The 25,258-nt window shown below is 38.7% G+C and overlaps 1 protein-coding gene across 1 annotated transcript in view; it reads left to right on the forward strand.

Moving 5' to 3' along the window:
- LOC113757091 (uncharacterized mitochondrial protein AtMg00860-like) overlaps window positions 1–23,212 on the forward strand; it is a 36,090-nt gene extending 12,878 nt beyond the window's left edge. The window contains exon 3 of the mRNA XM_027300496.1: window positions 23,114–23,212. Within this exon, the coding sequence (XP_027156297.1) occupies window positions 23,114–23,212 (99 nt within the window). The remainder of the gene's footprint in view (window positions 1–23,113) is intronic.
- Window positions 23,213–25,258: the final 2,046 nt, after the last annotated feature.

Raw genomic sequence — 25,258 nt, forward strand, 5'->3', positions numbered from 1 at the left:
AGAAAAATAATGAAGCCTAAAAGGCTGGAAAATTAGGTAAACACAAAGGGCATGCTGCCCGAATTTATACTCGAGGACTAGGAAACGAGACTTGTAACTTGTGTAAAGTTAAGTGATTATTACTTGAACTAGCAAGCACCTTTGCTACTTTGTTTATCGAGGGTTATACATTAGGACTTGGCCGAACTTGTACCCTTGAGGAAAAGACATAATGGCCAATGTAAACTTGTATTTCCTTGTACTTTCAACTCAAGTGTTATTTCCAAGTATCTATACTACAAAACCTTATGATTTGAAAAGCGAGCAAGTGTTTCACGAATGCCTTTCAAATGAATTTCAATTGGTTGATTCTTAATGAACGGAACGTTTAAGTTTCGAATCTTACTCGTGTTTCAAGTTCTCAAATTGGATTTTTATCGCAGAGCTGGACTTCAAACCTGGAGTATAGTTGAACGTGAATACTTGAAGCACTATATTTTGTGTGAGTGATCCCTCGACTGTCCCAAAGTTACTTTTGAACTAATTCTTGCATTTATTACTCCATTGCATATCATTTGGGGGTTCGGGTGTGTGCCATGACATAATTTGGCTCCAATGAGTTCCTGGAAAGTCTTGTGCTTAGAACCAATGTCTCCACTATTGTTTACACGTTCTTTGGAGCACGATGGCTCCTTACTTCTGTTTCATGGTTACATGATCTAAACGAGCATTGGATATTTAAGTACAAGAACTTCACTGGCTCACATGAGCAATAAATGAACATTTGATTACTGCATCATGACATCATATTAATGCTTTATTGTGAAATATACTTGGCTGTTGATTTTACTGGTCACTCGCTGAGCTTCTAGCTCACCCCCTATTATCTTCTTCTCCCCACAGGGATCGAGGTAAAGGAAGACCTTGTATTTGGATCTTTGTGTGGCTGGATGGCGTACATCTTGTATAGTTTAGTTTTGGTTTTGATTTATGTACTTTTGGGCTTGTATAAATATTTGGAATTGAATCGGATGTAAATCTACATTTTTCGCTTAGAACTAGTTTCCGCTTCGATTGTGATATGTAAATTTTGGAGAATATGATGTAAAAGTTGAGTTTTATCTTGTAATTCATTCGAGGACTGTAGGGAATGATTGAGTCCTGGCGAGAGCTGGGCAGGCGGCCCGTTGACCCCTCTGGTTCGCCTTAGGGAAAAATGGGGTCGTTACAATTGGTATCAGAGCTTAGGTTCCAGATCTCTGTAGCGTATCCTAGAGTTAAAGTTTAGGATGTTTGGCTGTGAGAGTAATTTGAATATTATGTGAACGAGGAGCTATTGTATCCTAGTGGTACAAAGAAATTGATTGTTTGAGAATTCCTTATTTGGGACTTGTAGAAAAACAAAAAAAAAATAAAATTGAGGAATTAGATGACTAGTGAAAGATTGGACGAATTTGAATTCTAGTATGTTTGTAAGTGTGGAAGGAATTGAGGTGATTCCTAGTACTGGCCATGGCCATGGATAAAAGGTGAGATGTGATAGCCAAATTTTATGAGTAATGATTTTGAACCAAGATAAAAGTACCAAAGGAATAAAATGCATTTTCGCCCCTACTTTCTAAAGAAATTTTGTTTTGGGATTTTGAAGAAAAGCTAGGATGTACTAGTTTTATTTGTATGCAATGATTGGAAATAAGATATATATGCTTTAAGTATGTGTAATTTGCCGATTTTAGTAAAAATGTGAGTTTTACTTGAAGTTCAAATTTGAAAAGTTGTGAATACCTGATGAGCTTGTTGAATTTTGTATATGATGGGTTAATACCAGGATAACAATTTCTAAACTAAGTTTTCCCCTTGATTGTATACCGGCATATTCTCACACTTGAATTGGTCCATGCTTTATACAAAGAAAAATATATATATATCCTGAGTTTTCGAGAGAATGGCAAGCTTATGTTTACTAATGTGAATCCTGAACTTGATAAGATTTTGATTACTTTAAACACTCATCTTATGTTTTAAAATTCTTGACTTTCAAGAAGAGTGAGCCAATTTTAAATGTACGGATTGAGACAGCTTTGAGATATAGAGTGGCTGTATTCAAGAGTACGAAGTTAGTGTGAATTGACTTGGGTTCCATTTGGCACGTTAGTTAGCAAGTGTATTCATTTCTTGGGTTTGAACTTGGAACTTGCGACTGTACTATAGAACCTAAGATTGGTTATTCTTGGAGATGATGGCATTTTGAACTTTGACATGGATAACCTTTGACTTCGGCTTGTGTTATGGATTTCTTGGATCTAATGTCGTGAAGGCATGTAATCTAATTGAAATGAGCAATAATTGGACCATGTGGAAGACCTAGGAAGGGTGGTCCACATCGTGAGACGTTTGTATCTAGCTTACCTATGCTTTTATCTTTTATGGTACCTAAGTGTTTATATACAAATTCCGACATATTGGCCTTATTTTATGACTTTTAACTCAGGTTATAATTTTTGATATATGTAATAAATCATGACCTGATTTTAAATGTTTTTGCAACTAGTATACGTGTTAAGTTCTTTCATGCTTAGTTAATCCTTTTCCTGCACTTACAGATTTTTATTAAGTATGGTAGCAGGGCTAGGAGTAAAGGGCTGTGACCGAGGGTTTAGCCAACTCCGTATTCATGGGAGAAATTGATGGACAGATTCATACAATTTAATAGGTCCCTAGTACTGAATATGAATCGAAAATAAACCCGAAGATCAGATCTACTAGTGTATAATGGATTAATCTAGTCGGAAACTTGGTGAAATTTTCTTGTGCGCAACATATGTTAGGGTTGGTTCTGTGCCAATATTACAACCTTAGGAAGTTTGAACCCCGAAAGTATTGTACTGGGTTGATAAGAGAACTCGAACTGCCTGAAACCGATTAGACTGAGCTTACTTGAGACTTGAACCTGTTTAGGCTAGTGTGCCTTACGTACCTTGATGGACCTAATTTGGCTGAATATATGGAATGTGAACTTGAATCTTGTGACTGCTTAGGAATGTGATTTGCTGGGCATAAGTTGGACGAGTGAGTTCTTAATTGTACTGGTGCTCCATGAACCTAAAGCATTTGACCCTGCTTTTGAACCTCTTTCTATTCGTGCTGCATGAACCTGAAATATTCCGTTCTGTTTTGAACCTATTTGTTTGAACTCTACTGTTACCCTACTCGTGAACTTACTCGTACTCATATGGTTGTAGACCGGCTACTACTCTTCTGTAGCGGTTGAACTGAACCTCTCTGGTGGGGCATTGCCTGTTGTGTTGTCCAGCACCGCCATTCTTCTGGCGAGGCATGCCTGTTGTGTTGTCCATCACCACCAGAGATGGAATTATGAACTGAGGTTCTCTGGCGAAGTTTAGCCGATGTGCTAACTTGTTGTGTTGTCCAGCACCGCCAGGGACGAATACATGAACTGAGGTTCTCTGGCGAAGTTTAGCCGATGTGCTAGCTTGTTGTGTTGTCCAGCACCGCCAGGGACAAATACTTGAACTGAGGCTTTTGGTGAAGCATAGCCGTTGTGCTAGCTTGTTGTGTTGTCCATCACCGCCAGGGCCAACTTACTGAACTGAAATTCTTTGGTGAAGCATAGCCGTTGTGCTAGCTTGTTGTGTTGTCCAGCACCACCAAGGATGAATATTTGATCTAAAGTTTCGCTATATCCTGCATTTCTTCCGAATATCTGGGACTTTACGTCCAACCTCAAGCGTTTTGCCTGTTTTATCTAATCACTTGATTAACTCCCTAGTGGACCATGACTATTGGATAAGTTGGATCGGCGTGATATTTAGTACTTGAATTTGATAAGTGATTATTTAATAAGCCATGCTTTACTGGATCATGAATTACGATAAGTGAGATTAGAGTGATTCTTAGTATGTGATTGATCTTTTAGATACTTGATCTGATTAGTATTTGATTATGATAAGCGAGATTGAAATGATTCTTAATACGTGATCGACTTTCGAGAACTATTTTAATCTGATTAGTACAAGTTGGAATGTCGAGGACGACATTCTTTTAAGGAGGGGAGTTTGTGACGCCCCGAGGCAGAAGAAAAGGGAAAAATTTCTGGTGAATAGAGTTTTGTGGGAAAATCCGGCCAGAAGCCGTGCAAATTCCTTATATTTTTCTTAAAATTCCCTTTTCTTTGACAAATACCACTTTATAATGGCCATACTACTCAATCACCCCACAATAAGTGCCAATGAACCTAGAAAATAGGATTTTTCACTTCGGTTTCAAATTGAGCAAAATTAGGTTTTCCCGATTTTCTCGCCGGATGAATTTTCGGTATGGAGCAAGGATTAAATTTGGTGAATAAAAGTGACTTTTAAGTGAGAAATAATATGTGACTAGTGGCAATGATATAAGGTTAGTGAATGGGAAGTAAAAACCCTTGTACGTGAGTTTTTAAGAAAAACGGCGCGAACCGGCGGGTCCCGCGCACTACCGTTTGAACGCACCATTTGACCACCACTTTCTTACCCTACAAGCTCATTGATTTTTGAGCAAAATATCCTCTCAATATCAGCTAAGTCTGACCGAAAATGTTGACTAATTATGCAAGGAAAGAAAGAAATAAATTGAGTGGATGTGGTAGTGCCAAGTGTTGGCAAATGAATGACCAAGACCTTACTTAACCATCTTACCTTCTTATATCCCAAATTAGCTAAGTCTTCCACCTTATTTCTGCTGCTAAGAGCCGAGAGAGGGAGAGAGGAAGAATAAGAGAGAAACCTCTTCATTTCTTCTTGGATTCATCTATAAAGCAAGAATCAAACCAAACCAAACCGATTAATCTTCTCCTTGAGTGATTAGCTAGTGTTTGGTGGTGAAATTTTGGAAAGAGAAGGCTTGGGCTACCCTTGGAGAACTCAAATCAAGGTAAGAGGATGATATCTCTCTAACTTTCTCTTTCAATCATGGTTAAAGTAAGCTTAGTAGCTTGATTGGTGGTGGATTCATGGATGCTAGCATGTGTAGAAGTTTTTCCCCAATTTAATTGATGAACTAGGGCTGTGGAATTTCTGCCCAACTTGATGTGTGATACTTGTATGTTACCATTGAGGTTTTATAAGGTGTTTTGGGAGTGATTGGAGTGAGAAATTAGGGAAAATTTCACTAGAAACTACAAATTCCAGATTTCTGGAAAATTCTTGATCATTTCTGTCCGAATTTGTATCTATGTGTTAGAGGCCGAATTGGCCTTGGGTCAAAGAAGGAAAGTTGTAGGAAATGATGTTTTATAGGTGCCTATAAAATTTCAGCTCAATCGGAGCAACGCAGAACGTGAAAAGTCCAAAATACCCCTACTGTTTTAAGAATTTCCCAGCAGTCCGTTTCTTCAGTTCAGTCCAGTTTATCACGATTTTTGACCAGGATCCATTCTGATTTAGCTCTGGGCCAAAACATAAAAGTTGTAGTGTTCTGAAGTAGCTTTAAAATGCCTCAAAGAAAACCTGATTCGGACTTGTGTACACTGAGTTATGTCCATTACAGTGTTCTGCATTTAAACAGCCGACGAATTGGTTTCTGGTTTAGTAATTCGAGAATTTGACTAAGTTACATTAGGAAATGGACTAAGTGACCTTCATGAATGTTGTAGCTTTGTGTCTTAGCTTCGAAACGGCATAGGTTTCGCCTTAATCCGATAAGCGTAGCCTCGGACAAGTTATTTCCGCTTTTATACGTCAAATCTGTCTTGTGCCAAATTGAATTTCTGCACTTGTACTTAATGCGATTCTTGTTATTATGATATTGTGAGCCTATGGAACGGCTCTTGACATAAATTGCTGATATGTATGATGTTGGGTTGTGTTTGAGAAAAACAATGAAGCCTAAAAGGCTGGAAAATTAGGTAAACACAAAGGGCATGCTGCCCGAATTTATACTCGAGGACTAGGAAACGAGACTTGTAACTTGTGTAAAGTTAAGTGATTATTACTTGAACTAGCAAGCACCTTTGCTACTTTGTTTATCGAGGGTTATACATTAGGACTTGGCCGAACTTGTACCCTTGAGGAAAAGACATAATGGCCAATGTAAACTTGTATTTCCTTGTACTTTCAACTCAAGTGTTATTTCCAAGTATCTATACTACAAAACCTTATGATTTGAAAAGCGAGCAAGTGTTTCGCGAATGCCTTTCAAATGAATTTCAATTGGTTGATTCTTAATGAACGGAACGTTTAAGTTTCGAATCTTACTCGTGTTTCAAGTTCTCAAATTGGATTTTTATCGCAGAGCTGGACTTCAAACCTGGAGTATAGTTGAACGTGAATACTTGAAGCACTATATTTTGTGTGAGTGATCCCTCGACTGTCCCAAAGTTACTTTTGAACTAATTCTTGCATTTATTACTCCATTGCATATCATTTGGGGGTTCGGGTGTGTGCCATGACATAATTTGGCTCCAATGAGTTCCTGGAAAGTCTTGTACTTAGAACCAATGTCTCCACTATTGTTTACACGTTCTTTGGAGCACGATGGCTCCTTACTTCTGTTTCATGGTTACATGATCTAAACGAGCATTGGATATTTAAGTACAAGAACTTCACTGGCTCACATGAGCAATAAATGAACATTTGATTACTGCATCATGACATCATATTAATGCTTTATTGTGAAATATACTTGGCTGTTGATTTTACTGGTCACTCGCTGAGCTTCTAGCTCACCCCCTATTATCTTCTTCTCCCCACAGGGATCGAGGTAAAGGAAGACCTTGTATTTGGATCTTTGTGTGGCTGGATGGCGTACATCTTGTATAGTTTAGTTTTGGTTTTGATTTATGTACTTTTGGGCTTGTATAAATATTTGGAATTGAATCGGATGTAAATCTACATTTTTCGCTTAGAACTAGTTTCCGCTTCGATTGTGATATGTAAATTTTGGAGAATATGATGTAAAAGTTGAGTTTTATCTTGTAATTCATTCGAGGACTGTAGGGAATGATTGAGTCCTGGCGAAAGCTGGGCAGGCGGCCCGTTGACCCCTCTGGTTCGCCTTAGGGGAAAATGGGGTCGTTACAAATTTGGTATACTCGAGTATTACCTTGTATTCTGGTGGAGCCTGGCCAATTTCCAGGAGGGGGTGAACGAAACGAAAGAACGAACGAGGGTTTTATTTACCAAAAATGCATTTTATTTAAATGACCGGAGGAATAAGGGGAATGACAGGAGAACGAACGAACGAACGAATATATGGCTCCCTGTGAGCCCGTATCCTTTTAATGAATGTGTTTATCGCCTTATTTTGTATTTGTATCTTGAATTATTGGTTATATGTAATGAATGCATTGAACTTCTTGTTGCCTATGTGTTCGGAACCTCACTGAGCTTTTAGCTCATTCCTTTAGTTTTGTTTTCCTTAACAGGGGAAAGCGAGCAAGGACGAGAGCTGTGTATCGACTAGCCTAGTCTAGTTTCTTTTGGGATGGTTCTCGCCCTAGTGCTCGGCACGGGCTGGATGTATGGTAAATCGAGAACCTTTGTATATTCGATGTTTGTACTCCCTTTTGCTTTAAGTTTTGGATCGTTGTTATGTTTAGTCTGGTGGGTTTATTCTGGTTTCGATTGAGGATTGACGTGAACGACTGAGTCCCGGCGAGAGTTGGGCAGGCGGTCCGCCGAACCCTTTGGTACGCCTTAGGGGGAGGTGGGGCTGTCACAAGTCATCAGCACATAGCAGCTCGAGCAAAAGCAAAATCACTTTGCTTTAACAAAGAACAAAATCCCAAGGTTAGCATAGGACTAATTTCGACCAAGCACCGGTGGGCTCGAATAGTCCGTCTACCCTTGGAACCGGGTTGGAACTGAGCCCTGAGATATCCAATCTCTCAACAAAGGATATCTCTCAACAAAGTACTCATCAAAATACACAAGTCATGTAATCACCCCAACAGCACACAGCACAAGGGGTGATACTCAACACAAGGCATGTATTCTCACATATTAAATCAAGAACATAGAATGGGCTTAGGTCGAGTGAGATAAAGTACACCCGAGGTCAAGTACCCATTTAATATATACAAAATACTTTGACAATTTATTATATAAACAAACCCAATTACTCACCCAAAATAACTAACACGCAAATCAAGACAATTTATACGGGTCCACCAACTCCGTCCGGGTCGTCACTGCCTGTGATAAAAGATTATACTCAACTATCAGTCAAACAACCATCGTAATGGAAATAAGGACTAAGACGGCCAAAACGGCAAAAACGGCAAAGAAATGCATGCGCGCGCGTGGAAATGAAAACGGTATGAAAACGGATTGCACAGTTTCGACCATATCTAGAGCTGTGGTTATCGGATCAAGGTGTACTATGTGAGGACCCGTAAATTTTCTTTATCTCATAATATGTTATTTTCTTTTCTTGCATGCATTTTCTTCATGAAACCCTATTATATTGCTTTTTCGAGATTTTTATACGTAAATATAGTTTTAAAATCATTTTTCTAGTATAAGTTAGTTTTTAAGGTTTTAAGAGTGTATACCGGATGTGGGACGCACTAGTGCGGTAAATTCGATAAAATTCGGCCAATTAGGTTAAGTTGTGTATACTGGGTTTAATTTATCAGGTATTAAGAGACAATTAGAGGTTACCTAGATGGATTATCATTGGAGAGACAAAAGGATAAGTTTTAAGCCAAAAGGTGACAAGTGTCACCATTCAATTCACCCTTGGACTTTGACCTTTTACTCTACCTTTACTTTACCTTTCCTACATATTAAAAATTCACTACAAAATCATCACCATACTCATCTTCTTGGCCGAGACTTCTTGGAGAGAAAAGAAAAAAAAAACCTTCAACTAGTTGATCCAATTTCTTGCACAAATCTTGTGATTCAACCGAAAACTCTCGAATTCACTCCGTAGAAATCCTTTGTTAGGTGGTAGTGACTAAGTTGGTGGAGTGGTTTGGGAAGAGGAGGTGCTAATTTGCTTGTTTTCTTGAGGTTACAAGGTGAGTTGTTAAGAACTTTTCCCTTTAGCTTTGATAATGTTCAATTGGTAGCTTTAGTGGCTTAATATGATGACATATGGTGTGATTGTGGTTTGTTTATGGTTGGAAGTGAGGTTATGATGGATTTTGATTTATTATTGTTATTTTTCTGTTTTGTATGATAATCATGGTTTGGTCATGGATTGAGGGCTTATTATAGTGTAATCTGGAGCTAATATATGTTGGATACGATTGGTTGCGAAAATTTCTGGTTAGCGCAGAAAATGACAGTTTAGGGTTGTAAATTTCCCCTGTTCTTCCCGGTATTGTTAGACCTAGTTAGAGGCCTAATTAGCCTTAATTTAAAACATAAAAGTTGTAGGAAATGATGTTTTATAGCTTTCTGTAAAATTTCAGCTCGATCGAAGCACCGTAACATGTGAAATGACTGAAATACCCTTGACTGTCCATAAGCCCTATTTTCGCAGACAGTTTTCTGTCTTTGTATAGATTTCAATTTTTGACTCTGAAAATGCATGATTTAGCTTTGGATACCTTCATAAGAAATATAGGTCTATGTCTTGGATTCGAAACGCCATAAGATACACCTCAATCGGACTTCAGTAGCCTGAGTTATTGTCATTTACGTATAGTACGGTTAACTAGCCCGAATGTGAGATTGTGGTTCGGTAATTTAACATTTTGACCTGGATATACTACGAACTGGACTGAGTTGTCTTCATTAAAGTTGTAGACCTTTGTCTTAGCTTCGAAATGGTATGAGATGCATCCCAATCTGATAAGCGTAGCTCCGGTTGTGTCTGTTCCGCTAAGCGACGTCAAATCTATCTTTTGTTTTCTGACTTAAACTTCATTTCCGGACATTTTCCTAGCTTGAAATTGCACTTGTACGACTTTGAGCCTAGTTGAAGGGCTATTGTATTGAGATTTTTTATGTGTTGAATTGGACTGAGTTGAGGAAAACAATAAAGCCATAAATGGCTGGAATATAGCAAAATACAGAGGGCATGCTGCCCAAAATTTTAGGGCTACGCGATTCCTTCAAGTTGAGTTGATCTTAGTAAAAATGAAGGGGTTTAGGGGTTGTTTGTAACCCTAGGACCAACTGTTATCTTTTTTCTCTGTACTAGTACTTAACCTGGGAAGGGATACGACTTGTGATCGAGCCTCACTTGTGTATTCCGTTTACTCGGTTTTGAATGTGGAAACTCCAACTACTTTACCTTTATTATTCTTAGGGTTTCACGGTGATTAAGGCCACTTTGGGTGAAACCTTTGACGTACCTGTACTTGAACTGGTGAGTGTATTAACTTGATTTCTGCACTTGTAATCTGTGATCTGAATGACTGTACTATCTGTTTATTCTATTTGAGACGAGGGTGTACTTTGTCACACTCGTTCTCTTGTCTGTCTGTATGCCTATTTACTGTGTAAAATCTGTTATCTGTATCTGAGACTGTTCGGACGTCGTTTGGAGGCTGGTATCCAACGACCTTTCTGTGACCTCTGAGCTCAACACCTGTGGCTAGTTACTCGAGTCGAGCCGGCAAGGGCCTGGTCGATTAGATAACGAACCACAGTAGTCTGTTCTAGGAATCTTTGGGTATTGAGACCCTTGATTCCGGTATACTCGAGTATTACCACTTCTACTTCTGTTGAGGTGTTCGGGTCCTGTAAGGGGTATGTGTGGTGAACGGGATTTTGGTGTAAAGTGGTGCTCTACTGGACTGGACTGGTTACTTTATTTGGAAGTTGACAGAGTGTCAACTATTATTTGATCAAGCTTCAGTGAAGCAAATGGGAATTTGGCTCCTGAGAGCCACCCGTATCCTTTCTATCTATGGTGTTGTTCATTTCTTTATTTGGTTTGCATATTTGACTAATTGAATATGAAGTTCCATGATTCTTACTCGCTATTATTTTGGTACCTCATTGAGCTTAAGCTCACCCCCTTCCCGTTATCTTTGTTTTCCTTACAGGGAACCACACTTTGAACCGTGATTTTGAGAAAAGGGTTGAGCTAGTGTAAACATTCTTTTGTTAGCTTTTGTGTATTCAGAACCCTAATTGTCTTTTAGTTAAGTATCACGCTTTTAATTGTAAAGTTTTCAATGTATGTATATAAGTGTTTTATCATGTACCGTAAGTGTATTCATTTGAGATGGTACCTTTGCGTTTGATGATATGATACTTGTAACCATTGGACGATCGGACGAGTGCGGCATTTGATTGATTGATTGTTCTCTTAGGGATTCGTTCGTGCGCTATATCGGGTTTGTGTGATTCGACTCCGTAGTCCTGGCGAGAGTTGAGCAGGTAGTCCGCCGAACCCTTTGGTTCGCCTTAAAGTGAGATGGGGCTGTCACAGGTGGTATCAAAGCCGCTTCGCGTGGTCTCTGCGCGGAGTGAGCTTGGGCCAAGTGGTGTTATGGTCCTGATTTCGTGAATGTGTCTAAGTGCTCGTTTGAGCATAAGTTATGAACCGTGCATGTCATAAGTGTAAAGATCTTTATCATGGGACTTGAGGAAGCTAGATATGTATGTCGGGTAGGAATCTTTCATATATGGATGATTTACTCTTGGGACCGGCCGGCTCGAGTTGTGAATTATCTTATTTGGGATTCTTGTGCCCAACTACTAAATCGATGAGAGCCTAGCTTAGAAAGGACTTGGGCAAACTAGAAATTTGATTCTATGGAACTTCATGTGGTTTGTTCGGGTGTTCGTAAGTATGATTAACCTGGATTAAGATATAAATTGTGGCATTCTCGTAGATTAGGGATGGAGGTCTAGAAGGGAAATAACTTTTCGTTAGTTGCTTTTGTGCTTTTAATCTAGTTCGTTTATAGTACTTTTGGATGACCCCGCTACCTTCATGGACCTCTTTTGGTTGTATCCAGCTGACTGCTACTGTGTGACTGGTTCGGTACAGTTGTGTGTATATATGCTTTTGATCTGTGTGTACCTCTTGTTACTTGCTTATGCTTATAATTATCTTTAATATTATCTTTGCACTTTAGCCTTAGATTGACTTAGATCAATGGAGGGTACTCGTAGTGAACGAGGCCGTGGGCGTGGAATTAGGCAACCCATGTCTGAAAGGGGCACTGGGAAAACCTCGTTTGGACCAAACCCTGAACCTAGAGTTGACCCCAATGTCCAAATAGCTGCTGCCATGCAGCAAATGACTGATTTGCTAGCCCAAGTGGTGCACCAACAGGGTCACAACCCTAACCCCAACCCTGGGAACCCTGGTAATCACGTGGAGAGCGAGGACCGAGCCCTCGAGAGGTTCTAGAAGTTTGCCCCACCAAAGTTTATTGGGGGACCCGATCCAGATGTAGCCGAAAGGTGGCTAGAGAAAATGGTGGATATCTTTGCTGCCCTGCACTACACGGAGGAACGGCAGGTGACTTTTGCTATTTTCCAACTGGAAGGGGCGGCCCGTTCTTGGTGGAACATAATACGACAAAAGTGGGACCGAGAACAAACGCCCAGGACTTGGGTGAACTTTATGCGAGAGTTCAACGCTAAATTCTTTCCTCCACTAGTTCAGGAACGAAAGGAGGATGAATTTATCCGGCTTCGTCAAGGGACCCAGACAGTAGCCGAGTACGAGAGCCAATTCACTCGGCTGTCCAAATTCGCGCCCGAACTCATCGTGATCGAGCAACGAAGAATACGACGATTCGTCCAGGTCTGAACGTGAAGATCCAAAAAGATCTAACCGTAGCCCAAATTAACGCCTTCAGCGATGCCGTAGAGAAGGCGCAACGAGTAGAGAATGCTAGGCTGCAGGTGAAAAACTTCCAAAATAAACTACCTGCCCAACTCTCGTCGGGACTCAGTCGTTCACTTCAATCCTCAATCGAAACCAGAATAAACCAAGAATAAACATAACAACGATCCAAAACTTAAAGCGCAACTTATATACATTTCTTTCTCAAAAGGGAGTACAACCATCGAATATACAAAGGTTCTCAATTCACCATACATCCAACCCGTGCCGAGCACTAGGACGAGAACCATTACAAAATCAAAGAAACTAGTCTAGGCTAGTCTCTACCGCGCTCTCGTCCTTGCTCGCCTTCCCCTGTTAAGGAAAACAAAACTAAAGGGATGAGCTAAAAACTCAGTGAGGTTCCGAACACATAATCAAATAATCAATCCAGTTCAAGAAACATTCACAAGGAAAAGCGATAACAACACATTCATTAAAAGGATACGGGCTCACAGGGAGCTATTCGTTCGTTCGTTCATTCTCCTGTCATTCCTCTTATTCCTCCAATCATTTTAAAAATGCATTTTGATAAGTAAAACCCTTCATTTCATTCATTGCCACTCGTTCATTCATTTCATTTCACCCCCTTCCGGACGTTGACCGGACTCCACCCGACAACAAGGTAATACTCGAGTATACCAAACGTTCACCTAGGGTCACTAAATCGCTCGATCGAGTCCGCTTCTGGCTCGAGTCGATCAGTAATGAAGGGCAGGACCTAGTTCAGCCATCAGGCTTACATTCATGCATATATAATTATTCAATCATTGAAAATTTCACATTCATTTAGGTCGAGTGCGATAAAGTACACACTTACCTAGAAAACTCGTTTTTAGCAATCATTGAAAGCATTTAACATTCAATCAAATATCCATAACATGGAACAAGGCATATAGTCAAGAGGAACATAACAACAAGGAACACTCACCTATTTAAGCAAAATAACGTCCAAAGTTTCCTTCCGGATAATAGTCTCAATCACCAAGGAACCCTAATAATATCAAACGAACACATTATGCTTCAACCATCAAAGATGTAAGTGAGTCAAAGAAAAGTCGAATACGTACTCGTACAAAGTTTAAATATGGTTTTGGTAGTGAAAAGAGTACATTGAAACCAAAGGACATAAGTAAAATATTTGTAAAACTTAGACTCACTTGTAAAGAAATCGCTATTTGAGTCGAAGTGGCAAAGAAAACGTAAATACCCTAGATGGTTCACATGGTATTCGCTCTCAAGTCTTACTCAAGTCGCAAGTATATCGACCTAGTTCTCGAGCGTAAATTTGGGCAACACGCCCTTTGTATTTACCTATTTTCCAGCCATTTATGGCTTCATTCTTTTCCTCAATCAAACCAAAAGTCATATACAAAATCATCTCATTTCAATAGCCATTCCATAGGCTCCAAGTCATACAAGTACAAAATCAAGTTAGGAGCATGTGCAGAAATGAAGGTTGAGTCAAGAAACAAATGACAGATTTGACGTTGTTTTGCGTAACAGACACAACCGAAGCTACTCTTATCGGATTGGGGTGAAATTTATACCGTTTCAAAGCTACGACAAAGGCCTAAAACTTTGATGAAGACTACTGAGTCCAGTTTGTAGTGTATCTAAGTCAAAATCGCAAATAACAGAACCAGAATCTCACATTCGGGCTTGTTAACTGCCTTATGCATAAACGACAATAACTCAGGCTACTGAAGTCCAAACGAGGTGATTCTAGAGGCATTGGAAAGCTAAGACATAGCACTACAACTTTCGTGTTTTGGTCAAAGGCTAATTCAGTACACATCAGGGTGAACAGACACAGTTAGTGTTGTGAAATATCAAAATTGTCCACTGGACTAAACCTATGAGAGTCAGGGGTATTTTTGTCTTTTCACAGGTTACATTGCTCCAATTGAGCTGAAATTTTGTAGGAAACTATAAACCATCATTCTCTACAACTTTTATGTTATATACTAAGCCTAATTCGGCCTCTAACATCACAAACTGGAACCCGGCAGAACTGAAGCTTGAATTTCCAGAAATCTGGACTTTTGTTATAGTCAAGCTATAATTCACATTTTTACCTTAAAATTACCACTACTTTCTCCTTTACAAGATTATATACCATATATATACACCATATAACACCTAACCCACAAGAAATATGAGTGAATAAATCAAAACCCTAACTCAATATTCCTCCCTCCAATCATCAAAACCATTTGAAACAAGCATCACAAGCACAACTCTAACATTAATACCCAACTTAATCATGATTAATGGAGACAGAAAGAGTGATCAGCCATTATACCTCAAGACAAGACCTTGCAAGAGTGATCCTCCACTACTCCTTGAAATTTTTGATTCCTTAAGCTTCCCAAACTTCCAAACTAATGATTAATCGGTTTAGTTTTTCTTGTTCTCACTTACAAAGGTTGGATTCAAGGTTGGAAATGGAAAACTCTCTTCACTCTCCTCCCTCTCCTTGCTCTCGGCCAAACCAGAAAAAAAATGATGAAGAATGAGCTCAAATGAAAGATAAGAAGGCAAGACAAAAGGGTTTGGTCAAAGGGCCATAGATGGCCAACAAGTGGCACCACCAAAATCCATCCAAAATTTTTTTCTTTTCCTTGCATTTTTAGTCAACATTTTCAGCTATAAGGGCTGAGGATGAGGGAGATATTTTGCAACAATATCAAGGGTATGTGATGGTAGGGAAGTGGTAGTCAAGTGGTGTGTTCAATCGATAGTGAACGTTACCCGTCGGTTCTAGCCGTTTTTCCTTAAATCGCGTATACTAGGGTTTTATCTTCTAATTCACTAACTTATTATTATCACTTCTAATCACACACTTAATATCATCTAAAACTCACTCTTAATCATCACATTTATCGCACTAGCGGGCCTCACATCAATAATGCGTTTCAAATTTAACGTCCACTAACGCATACTAGAAAAATGAATTTAAAACTGTACTTGCTTGTCAAAATGCATAGAAATTTTAATATTTCCAAGGAAAGTATAAAATGTAGGCAAAGAAATAAAATAATCCTAGTTCAATTGCCGCGCTCAACCGTACTTCCAACACATACACGTATATACATATCGTTCACCCAAATACACGTAATATCAAAACCTTCCTTTGTTGAAAACAAATGGTTAACACATTTTCACTTAACAAGGGGAAGTGAGAATAAACAAAAGGCTAAGAAAATGTGAAAATTTTAGGGTTCTCACAACTCACAACTCTAAACTACTAATTGACAATTAATTGAGGTAAAGGGAAGTTCTAGCCAAGGTTACCTTGTTCCTCCAAGAAAGCTAGAAGCTTGGTGTTTTCCCTTCCAAAATCACTCCACCAATAACTTGAAATCTCCTTAGTGAACAACTTTTATAGAGTAGATTGCAATTTGGTTGGTTGAAACACAAGATTGAAGCAAGAAATTGAAGATACAAGATGAAGTCTTCTCTCTTTTCTTCTCTCAAAGTTTCGGCCAAGAGGGGATGAAAAGTGGGGAAAGCTTGGTAAAAATTGGCTTTAGGGAAGTTAAGAAACCTTTGGTCAAGTCCAACTTCTAATCGGGTCGCGACACTTGGCACCTTTAATGTTTAATCTCATCCTCTTGTCTTCCAATGGTTACTCTATCTAACTAACCTCTAATTATCTCCTAACATCTTATAAAATAATCCCGTTATACAAAACTTAACCTAGTCATGAAAACTTATCGCACGTAACGTACTAGCAGGTCCCACGTCCAATATACACTACTAATGCCACATGAACTAATTTATACCGGAAAAACGTCTTGAGAACTTAATTCCCTTATAAAAATAGCTAGAAAATTAATATAATAAAGGAAAGTATAGAAAATGTAGGCAAGGAATTAAAAATAATGGCTAGAAAACAAGAAAATTTTCGGATTCTCACAAGTTTTACCACACCTTCCTGACTCCACAAGACGTCAAAGGTAATCGCTTTCATCCTCTCCTTCTCACACAAGCCCAGATCTTCCCTAAATATGTCAAAGATCTTGCTGCACTTTGTTCATTATCCTACTTTGCTGTTTTGCTTCCTATAGCAGCCCAATGGTTTGGGTTTTGTTGCATAATTCGCTGTTTCATCTTGTCCTGAGAAAATGAAATTTGATGGTTAATGTTTGGTGGAAAAATATTTGCTCCAAGTTGCTTGTTTGGTCTGATATGCTACGGGTTTGATGAAGAACCCAGAAAAGTTGTAGAAGAATGAAGAAGAAAGCTTGTTTCGTACCAGGCTGCATGGGTTGCATTTTGACATCGAGATTTTCATATAATTTCACTATGGCCCAAAAATCTGGAGGATCGGCCATTCTTTTGCCCCTTCAAATCTTAATTGTCTTTGGCATGTTTTAATATGATTTTTGAGTAGACTATTTATGAATTTTACGGTGTAAATTGGGGTTTAGCAATTTAAAATCATTTTTATCTCTTATTAGGTTTAATAAAATAAGAGGAAGGTTGGATTAGGTTTAGTTTAGTTGGGTTTAGTAAATGGGTTTGGTTTATTTTGATTGAATTTTGGCTTGGGCTTGGGATGTTAGAGTCCATGTATTTTTGGTTTGGCTTGTTGGTTCAAAAGATAGGCTGGCCTACTTGTTTTTCTTTGAATTTCGACCGGGCCAAAATAATCTTAGCCCAAGGGAATTAATAAAGATGGACCAATGGCCCGTTTGGCTAAGAATCTGGTCAGAAAATTTGCATAATGTGATAGCCCGTAATTTTTCCATTTTAGGGTTTTATGATATTCAATGGCTTGTTTTCTGCACTTTCTGTATCCGGAAAATTTTCTAGATAATTTTTATGAGTAAATATAGTTTTTAGATGATTTTTCTAGTATCGAATAGGTTTTGAGAAATTAAGAGCGTATACCGGACGTGGGACCCACTAGTGCAAAAAGTTCGGAAAAATTCGGCCAACTAGGTTAAGTTTTGGATACTGAATTTAATTTACCGAGTGTTAAGAGATAAGTAGAGGATGCTAAGTGGATTGGTGTGAGAGGAAACAAAGTGATAGACTTGCATTAATGGAGGTGACAAGTGTCACCATTGGATTGGTCCTTAAGTAAGACTACTATTCCTTTTCTTACCATTGACCAAATAAATCAAAAAAATAACCAAAAATTCACCATTTTCTCTTCATCTTGGCCGAGCTCCTTGAGCGACAAAAGAAAGAAAACTCTTCAAGATTTTGGCTTCAATCTTGCTTCAATCAACTTACTCAACCATCCAACCTTGATTTTGCTCCATAAAACCACTTAAGGGAGTGATAGTGAAGTGTTGTGTGGAGTTATTTGGAAAGCTAAGAGGACTTGTTGCTCTCTCTCTCTTGTTTCTAAGGTGAGTTGTGAAGAACCACTCTCCTCCCTTTATTGATGCTTAAATCATGCTTAGTGGTAGTATGAGATGCAATATTATGGATTATTTCTTGATTTGTGGTTGAATTGATGAAGTTTTATAATTTTTGGGGATTTTTCTGTTTTAATATGAACATGATTGTGTGGCTATATATGATGATTGGAAATGATGTTTAAGGACTCTATGAGGTGGAAAAAGTGGTTAATTGCAAACAATTTCTGTTTTGGAAGAAATCTTGGAAAGTTAGGGTTTATGATGATAACATTCTGCCCGGTTTTGTAGCTCCTAGTTAGAGGCCGAATTGGCCTTGGCTTAAAACATGAAAGTTGTAGGGAATGATATTTTAGAGGTGCCTTCAAAATTTCAGGTCAATCGGAGTAGCGTAGCTTGAGAAAAGTCGAAATTACCCTTGCTGTTCTGGTTTTACCCGAATTGGAGAATTGCTTCTGTAATTGGTTATTTTGGTTAGGAATGCTTCCGAATTGGTTGTTGAGGCCTTCTGATGAAATGTAGCCCTGTTTCTTAGCTTTCAGCTGGTTTTGGAATTTCTGGATTTGGACTTGGATAGCCTGATTTATGATGTTTCCGCTAGAATGCGTTCTGTGAATCTGTTTTTGTGATTCTGGTGTAGTATCTTGCATTTTTGACCTGGTTACACTCGAAACTGGGTTGAGTGACCTTCTGTAATATTGTACCCTATCTCTTAGCTTCGAAACGGTGGGTCTTTCACCTTCATCCGATAATCGTAGTGTCTTTGGTGCCATTACCGCAAAATGAGGTCGAAAACTGTTTTTTTCAGGGTTACAACTAGTTGCATTTCCGGATTTTCTGGTTTTCCCTAATGCTTGTATATGTTTATGGAACCCTATTGGGGTCGTATTTGGCATTGGTTTATGACTCGTTATCGAGTCTCATTGTACTTGTTTGCATGTTTTAGGGCGTGACGGTGGTTCACGACGTTCTTTTGACGGTAGTGCATGAAACACCATTTGCAAGCTTGGTGAGTGTACTACTCACTTATGTGTTACTATATAGCTTTGATACTTGAACTTGATGAGTTGAATGTTAATTGATTGAAGTGAGAGCGTACTTTATCACTCTCACTTATTGTTTCTCTTGTTATTGGAATGTTACATGAAATGAAAGTACTTGATTTGGTGTCGATTGGACGAGTATCCAACGACTACAATTGTTATCTTTGAGCTCAACCCCATTGGTAGTTGATTGAATCGAGCCGGCGAGGGCTTGGTCGTGCCAATTAATGATCCTTGGGGAAAGTGTTATATGGAATCTTGTAGTAAGAGAGACTCTTGATTCCGGTATACTCGAGTAATACCACAGTGCAAGTGTTTGGAGTTCGGGCCCGGTAGGGGGATGTTAGGTGGATGGAATGGAAGTAAAGTGGAGTCTACGGTTGGTTACTTTTGAACATTGACGGAGAGTCAATGAGATCCGATCAAGAATGCAAACGAGGAAAAGGGCTCTTGAGAGCCACCCGTATCCTTTTATCCTCAATATTGACGTGTGCCTTGGCTTACTTTTCATGAATTGAAATGAAAAGCTTTATGCCTATGTGAACTTTGTTGCTTGGGTAGTATTCTCACTGGGCAATTAGCTCACTCTATTCCTTTTGTTTTCCTTACAGGAAAATAACTACTTTTGGACTGCAATTGATAATTGGTTGCCGAAATGAGCTAGTTGGACATATCTTTTGTATAGCTCATTTATTGAAACCCTAAATGTACTTTTGGGTCTGTTTCTCTTTTGATTTGGCAAACCATACATGTATCCACTTTTGAATACTTTTGTATGCAACTTTGGATTGTAAATACTAAAGTTCAAGATGTGAACGTTTGCTTGGTTTTTGGTTGGGTTCTGACGAGTCGGTTACTATTCATGGCCGACTCCGGATTTCATTTTTTTATTTTGGGTTATTTTGCCATTTTGACTTGTTTACGCGCGTTTGTAAGTTCCGGAACGCAATAGATCGCTCTAACTGCACCGTTAGTCCTGGCGAGAGCTGGGCAGGCAGTCCGCTAACCCCTTTGGTTCGCCTTAGGGAAAGGTGGGGCTGTCACACATAACAGTCCCTATACTTTTGTATAATTATACTAAGACCCTGAAAACTTCGATTTCTTTCAATTAGGTCCCTATTTTAATTGCAATTTGATTCCTAAACTTTATTTTTCTTTGATATTGATCCCTAATTTTTGCAATAATAATAATTTGACCCCAAAAGTTTCTCAATGTTTGCAATTAGGTCCCTGGCAGATTTGATTTCTCAAACGAAAGTTATGTTTCTTCTTTAATTATTAATTATATTTCATTTGAATGCTTCAATTGATAGATTTCACATTTATTTCCATTTCTTTATGATTTATTTGTTAATTAAATTGGTGTCTTGATCATTTTTTGTTAATTTTGGACTTAAATAGAGCAAATCCAACCTCCATTAGCTCCTACTTCAAGGGAGGTATCTTCTTTTGTTATTTTAAATCTTTCTATGTGCTCTTATTTGTTTTTATGTGTGTAATTGCATGTTTTTGATTGATTTTTCTTTTAGTTATTGGTTTTATTTATTTTAAGTTTCATATATTTAATTTAATTTTGATGATTATTTGAAAGGTATTGAAATGCCAAATTGTAATAGATAGGGGTTCAAGACATGTATTTAGATAGACTATGTAATTGATAGGTTTTAATTCTTACCAAAAGTATAATTAGTGAGATAAATGTAATAGTTAAGTTATTATTTTATTCTCTCCCTTCTTAGATTGTAGTTAAGGCTCCGAATGTAATAGTTAGGCTTTTATTTGCGTTTCTTTGCTTGTGTGCTTGCATGCTTGGTATTTGTGTGTTTATTCGTTTTCCTTAGGGTCTTTGCATCTAGATATCATGCTTACGTGCTATGTGCTCTGTGTGATTTATGTATTTACTTGCTTTAATTATGTTTTATATGATTTATTTAGTTATAATAAAAGCATGACGTCACCACACTAGTCCAACACTAGTTGTGGCCATTTTCCTTAATTTCTCGCTAATTCAACACTAGTGAGAACTTATAGATATGGGTTAATCCAATGCTAGACCCTTAGGGATTGTCCACGCGCTCGATCATGTTTGCGTGACAATAACTACATTTCATGCATATTTTCTACTTTTTAGGATCTTTACCATTTTACATGATATTTTCTCTATATGTATATCCCTTATCCCTATGTGCGAAACATGACATTTAGACTTGCATTCCATATAAGAAAAATTAGAAATAGGTTAGTGCATTTGCTTGATTAGATTAGGGAGTACCCTTCAAATATGGGAAATGGACGAGTATGACTTCTTAGACTTAGCACGCTCGTATCTCCTCTATAAAAAGAAAAATTGAGTCACGAGTCTTAGTCTCCTGTGCCCGTTATGTTGCATTTATCTTTTTAGGTCACCTATATTTATATATTATAATTTTTTCTTTTATTCGAGTCTCACTCTTTGCATATTCGTGACCTCTTCTAAGAATCATTTTGGGCATCACAATTAAAGAGATTTGCACCAATTAAATTTTGAAGAGATATTTCGACCCTCCGGATATCCATTAGATCTAGGTTTGTATCCATATAGTAACATCCAAATGTGATAAGTTTTATAGGTTAAATTAAGAAATTTTTTGACTAAATCACGCAACTACTCTTCGTTAGGTTGAAAGGGTGTCTTGGATTTTATCCTTGCCTTCCTTTTCTTCTATCGTGACTCCCGAGCCCTTTTCTCTTGTGTTTTGAAGACTTAGTGTCGCGCCCCACTTTTTGAATGGTGTGTTGTGTGGTGTGTGAGTAGTGGAATGTGAACGTGTGCGAAATGAAAAGTAAAAGGCCATGGGACTTGAGAATGCGACGATTTGGCCATATAAAGTTCAAAAGGGTTTTTGTGTATCAAAAATGGAGTCGCCACTTGGTATAGGATTAGGGTGTACCAAGTCACCCAAAAAGAAATTTTTTAAAGGAAAGATAGAAAGAAACCCCTTTTGAACGACTCCTAGTCCACGTAAACCAACGAAAAAGGTTCGGGAGTCACATTTGACGAAGGGGAAGGCAAGGTTAAAAATCCAAGGCACCCCTTCGACCTAGCCAAGGCTAGTTGCGTGATTTAGCCCAACATCACGACTCTAAACTAAGTAACAAACTACCTGGTGATCACAATCCAAATGACCAGAAAACTTGGGAAAAGATCATGCAAAAATTCTGAGAAAGAAAACAAAACTGGTTCGGCAAAATGATTGCTAATTTCAGCAAAGTACTAGAAAATGATTCAGACACTTCAACCCCTAAACATACACACCCAAACCTCTTGTCCAATTCCTTTTCAACCCGTACCCCAACACTTCAAACATGCAAACCCAGCTAGCAAAACAGATGGCCGAAACTTATGATGAACAAATGCAGGTAAGAGAACAGCAAAGGAAATGCGAGAGCTATCTTTCTTCATTCTGCTGCAGATTTGCAGCCTCAACTTATTATTTAACATGCCTAAGCATGATCATCTAATCTCCATAAACTGAATGAAAAAATAGGGCATGGAATGCAGCAAAAGAAAAAGTGAAACTGGCGACAATTTCCGGCCATGCCTCTCGGCAGATTTCAGCTGCAAGTTTGCAGCTTATTTCACACAAGGAAAAAGCCAAAACTTTGTACAAAAACTTATTTGTTTTGTCAAGCTAGCCCACATGCCTCCAAACATCAGTTTTAGCATTAAGGAGAACAAAAGGAACGCAGCAAAGAAACATCAACATTCATTCCGACCGAACCCATAATCATTCTAGCGCAAGAAGCCAAAACCGAACACGAAAGGTAAACATACTCTGAACATCTGTGCCTAAGGCGAAGCTGAAATTCAATGGGAAACAAAAGGTAGCTTACGACGTTTCTGGGATGACGATTCGCAGGTGATGATGGTGATGGCAGCTGGGTAAATTGGAGACCTCCGCTACCGTCGCTGCTCGAGTCATCCACGGAAGAGGAGCAGATGAAGAAGCCGTAGATGAGAGGCTCTGGAAGCGCTGATGGTAAACGGCTTGGTGAAGGTGGCGGTAGAAGCCCTGGCTGCTTCGATGGCTACGGTGGCGGTGGGAGTTGAAATGACGTACAGCAGCGGCAGCGGATGCGGGTTGATTTCTTGATGACGCTGCAGCAGTAGCTGCATTTCTGGAGGAGGCAGACCATAAAACGAAGAAAGGCTTCGGCTTCTTCAAGTTTTTGGGTCCAGAGGGCAGAGTTGGTGTTGGACGACGGAGGGTGAAGGGTAGCAAGAGTGGGCAGCTGTGGACTGATGATGAAGATGGAGGTGGTACCAGATAGAAGGCCCCAGAGGCGGAGCTCGCCGTACCAGGATCAAGTAATTTTCAAGGACATTGCACCGAAGATCGCATTTTTTCCTCAAAATTACCCCTATTTTGAACTCAAAAATCTCAGAATTTGTTCGTATTCTTTTCATCATTCACCAGGGATTTCAGCGTCGAATTTTCTGCATTTTCTTGCATTTACTCTTCTTGCTTTGCTTTTTGTCTCTTTCCCCATTTCCCTCAACTTGGTGGGTTTTCACATGGTGAGAAGCGTCAACCCCATACCCAAGCAATTCAGAAATACAGCTAAAATTTTCCGGCATCAGAAATTTTCTTGACAGGGCCATTGCAAAGAATGGAAGTCAGGACTTTCGGCTTTTGTAATGGGGTCAGGTGGGGTGCTTAGAAAAGTTAAGGCTTGAAGGCAGATTTCAAAAGTGGTTTGAAGAATCTGAGATCGCATTGTTGCGCCAACCCTTTTTAGGGTTAAATCAAGACTTTGCCCCAGTTTATGCTCAATTGAGGCTTTTTCACTTTCATTTTCTTTCTTCTTTTGACTTTTCGGCCTTTTGCCATTCTTTGAAACTTGCCCCAGTTTATTTTTGAACTGAGGTTCTCTTTTCTTCTTTTGCTTTTGATTTTGTGACTTTTCACTTTTTCACTTCTTGAAATTTTTCTTTTCCAACTCAAACTTGCCCCAGTGTGGGGTTTGCGATTCTCAGGGGTTGCCAAACGAAATAATTTATTCTGAAGGCTCAAAAGGGATAACTAGGGATAGAATGTTTGATTGAAAAAGAAGATGGTCTGACTTTTAATCCGTTCCTTACAATAACTCTGAAAGGAAACTTTCATTAATGCGAAATTTCTGGCATGTATCTGACTTAACTGACTGAGGAAGACCCTTGTTCATCCATATTTGTGAAACATAGGCGATCCACCGGACAGAACTTGTCTTTTTTTCTCTTTTCTTTTCTTTTCAAAAATTGAAACCCTGGTAGAATCAAATTTCCCCAATTCGCGGTTCCCTTTCCTTTTTCCTTTTTTCTTTTTCAGAATTCCCCAATCTCCTTCCCCAATGTGGGGTGCGATCATATGTGCACTCGAAAAAACCACCAATTTTTGGCTCAAATGAGGATGCAAGGGATAAATGGTGTTTAGGTTGTAGAAACGATGGCCAATGTATCATTCTTATGCCTCATGTTAACCAAGTAAACGAATTGGCTCGTTGAGAATCCATTCCTTTTTGAAAATCTTCCCAATGTAGGGTAGTGATCATTAAGGCTCTTATTTGAAACGAAATTATTCTTTTAAGGCTCAAATGAGAGAGCAAATGATAAAATCTGTATAGGTAGAGAAACGAATGCTCAAAGTATCATTCCAAATTTTCAAAACAAACAAGAATAATGCACATTTTTGCTTTCACTTAGATGTGAATTGAATATAATTAGACACAGTGAACATTTTCAAGCAGAGGTTGCCCCAATTTGCAATTTATCAATCAATGGGACTGATTTTATTTTGGGGTTAAGTGAAGGAGAAAGGTATCTCATGGGCCTTCTGAGTGATCTCTTTTACCCTTTTTCCTGACCACTCTTATTGTGAATTTTCAGGCAGGAGGTTGAAAAATCCCAATTTAGTCTTATTTCTTAAAATTCATCATGAAATCTCCAATGAATAAGAATAAAGAATGAAATGTACATAAATATACACAAAACAATGATTGTCCAAAAATTTTACTGCTGAAAAAGTTTGAAACAAAATTTCTCAT

This window comes from Coffea eugenioides, unplaced genomic scaffold (assembly GCF_003713205.1).
Source record: "Coffea eugenioides isolate CCC68of unplaced genomic scaffold, Ceug_1.0 ScVebR1_271;HRSCAF=916, whole genome shotgun sequence".
NCBI lineage: Eukaryota > Viridiplantae > Streptophyta > Magnoliopsida > Gentianales > Rubiaceae > Coffea > Coffea eugenioides.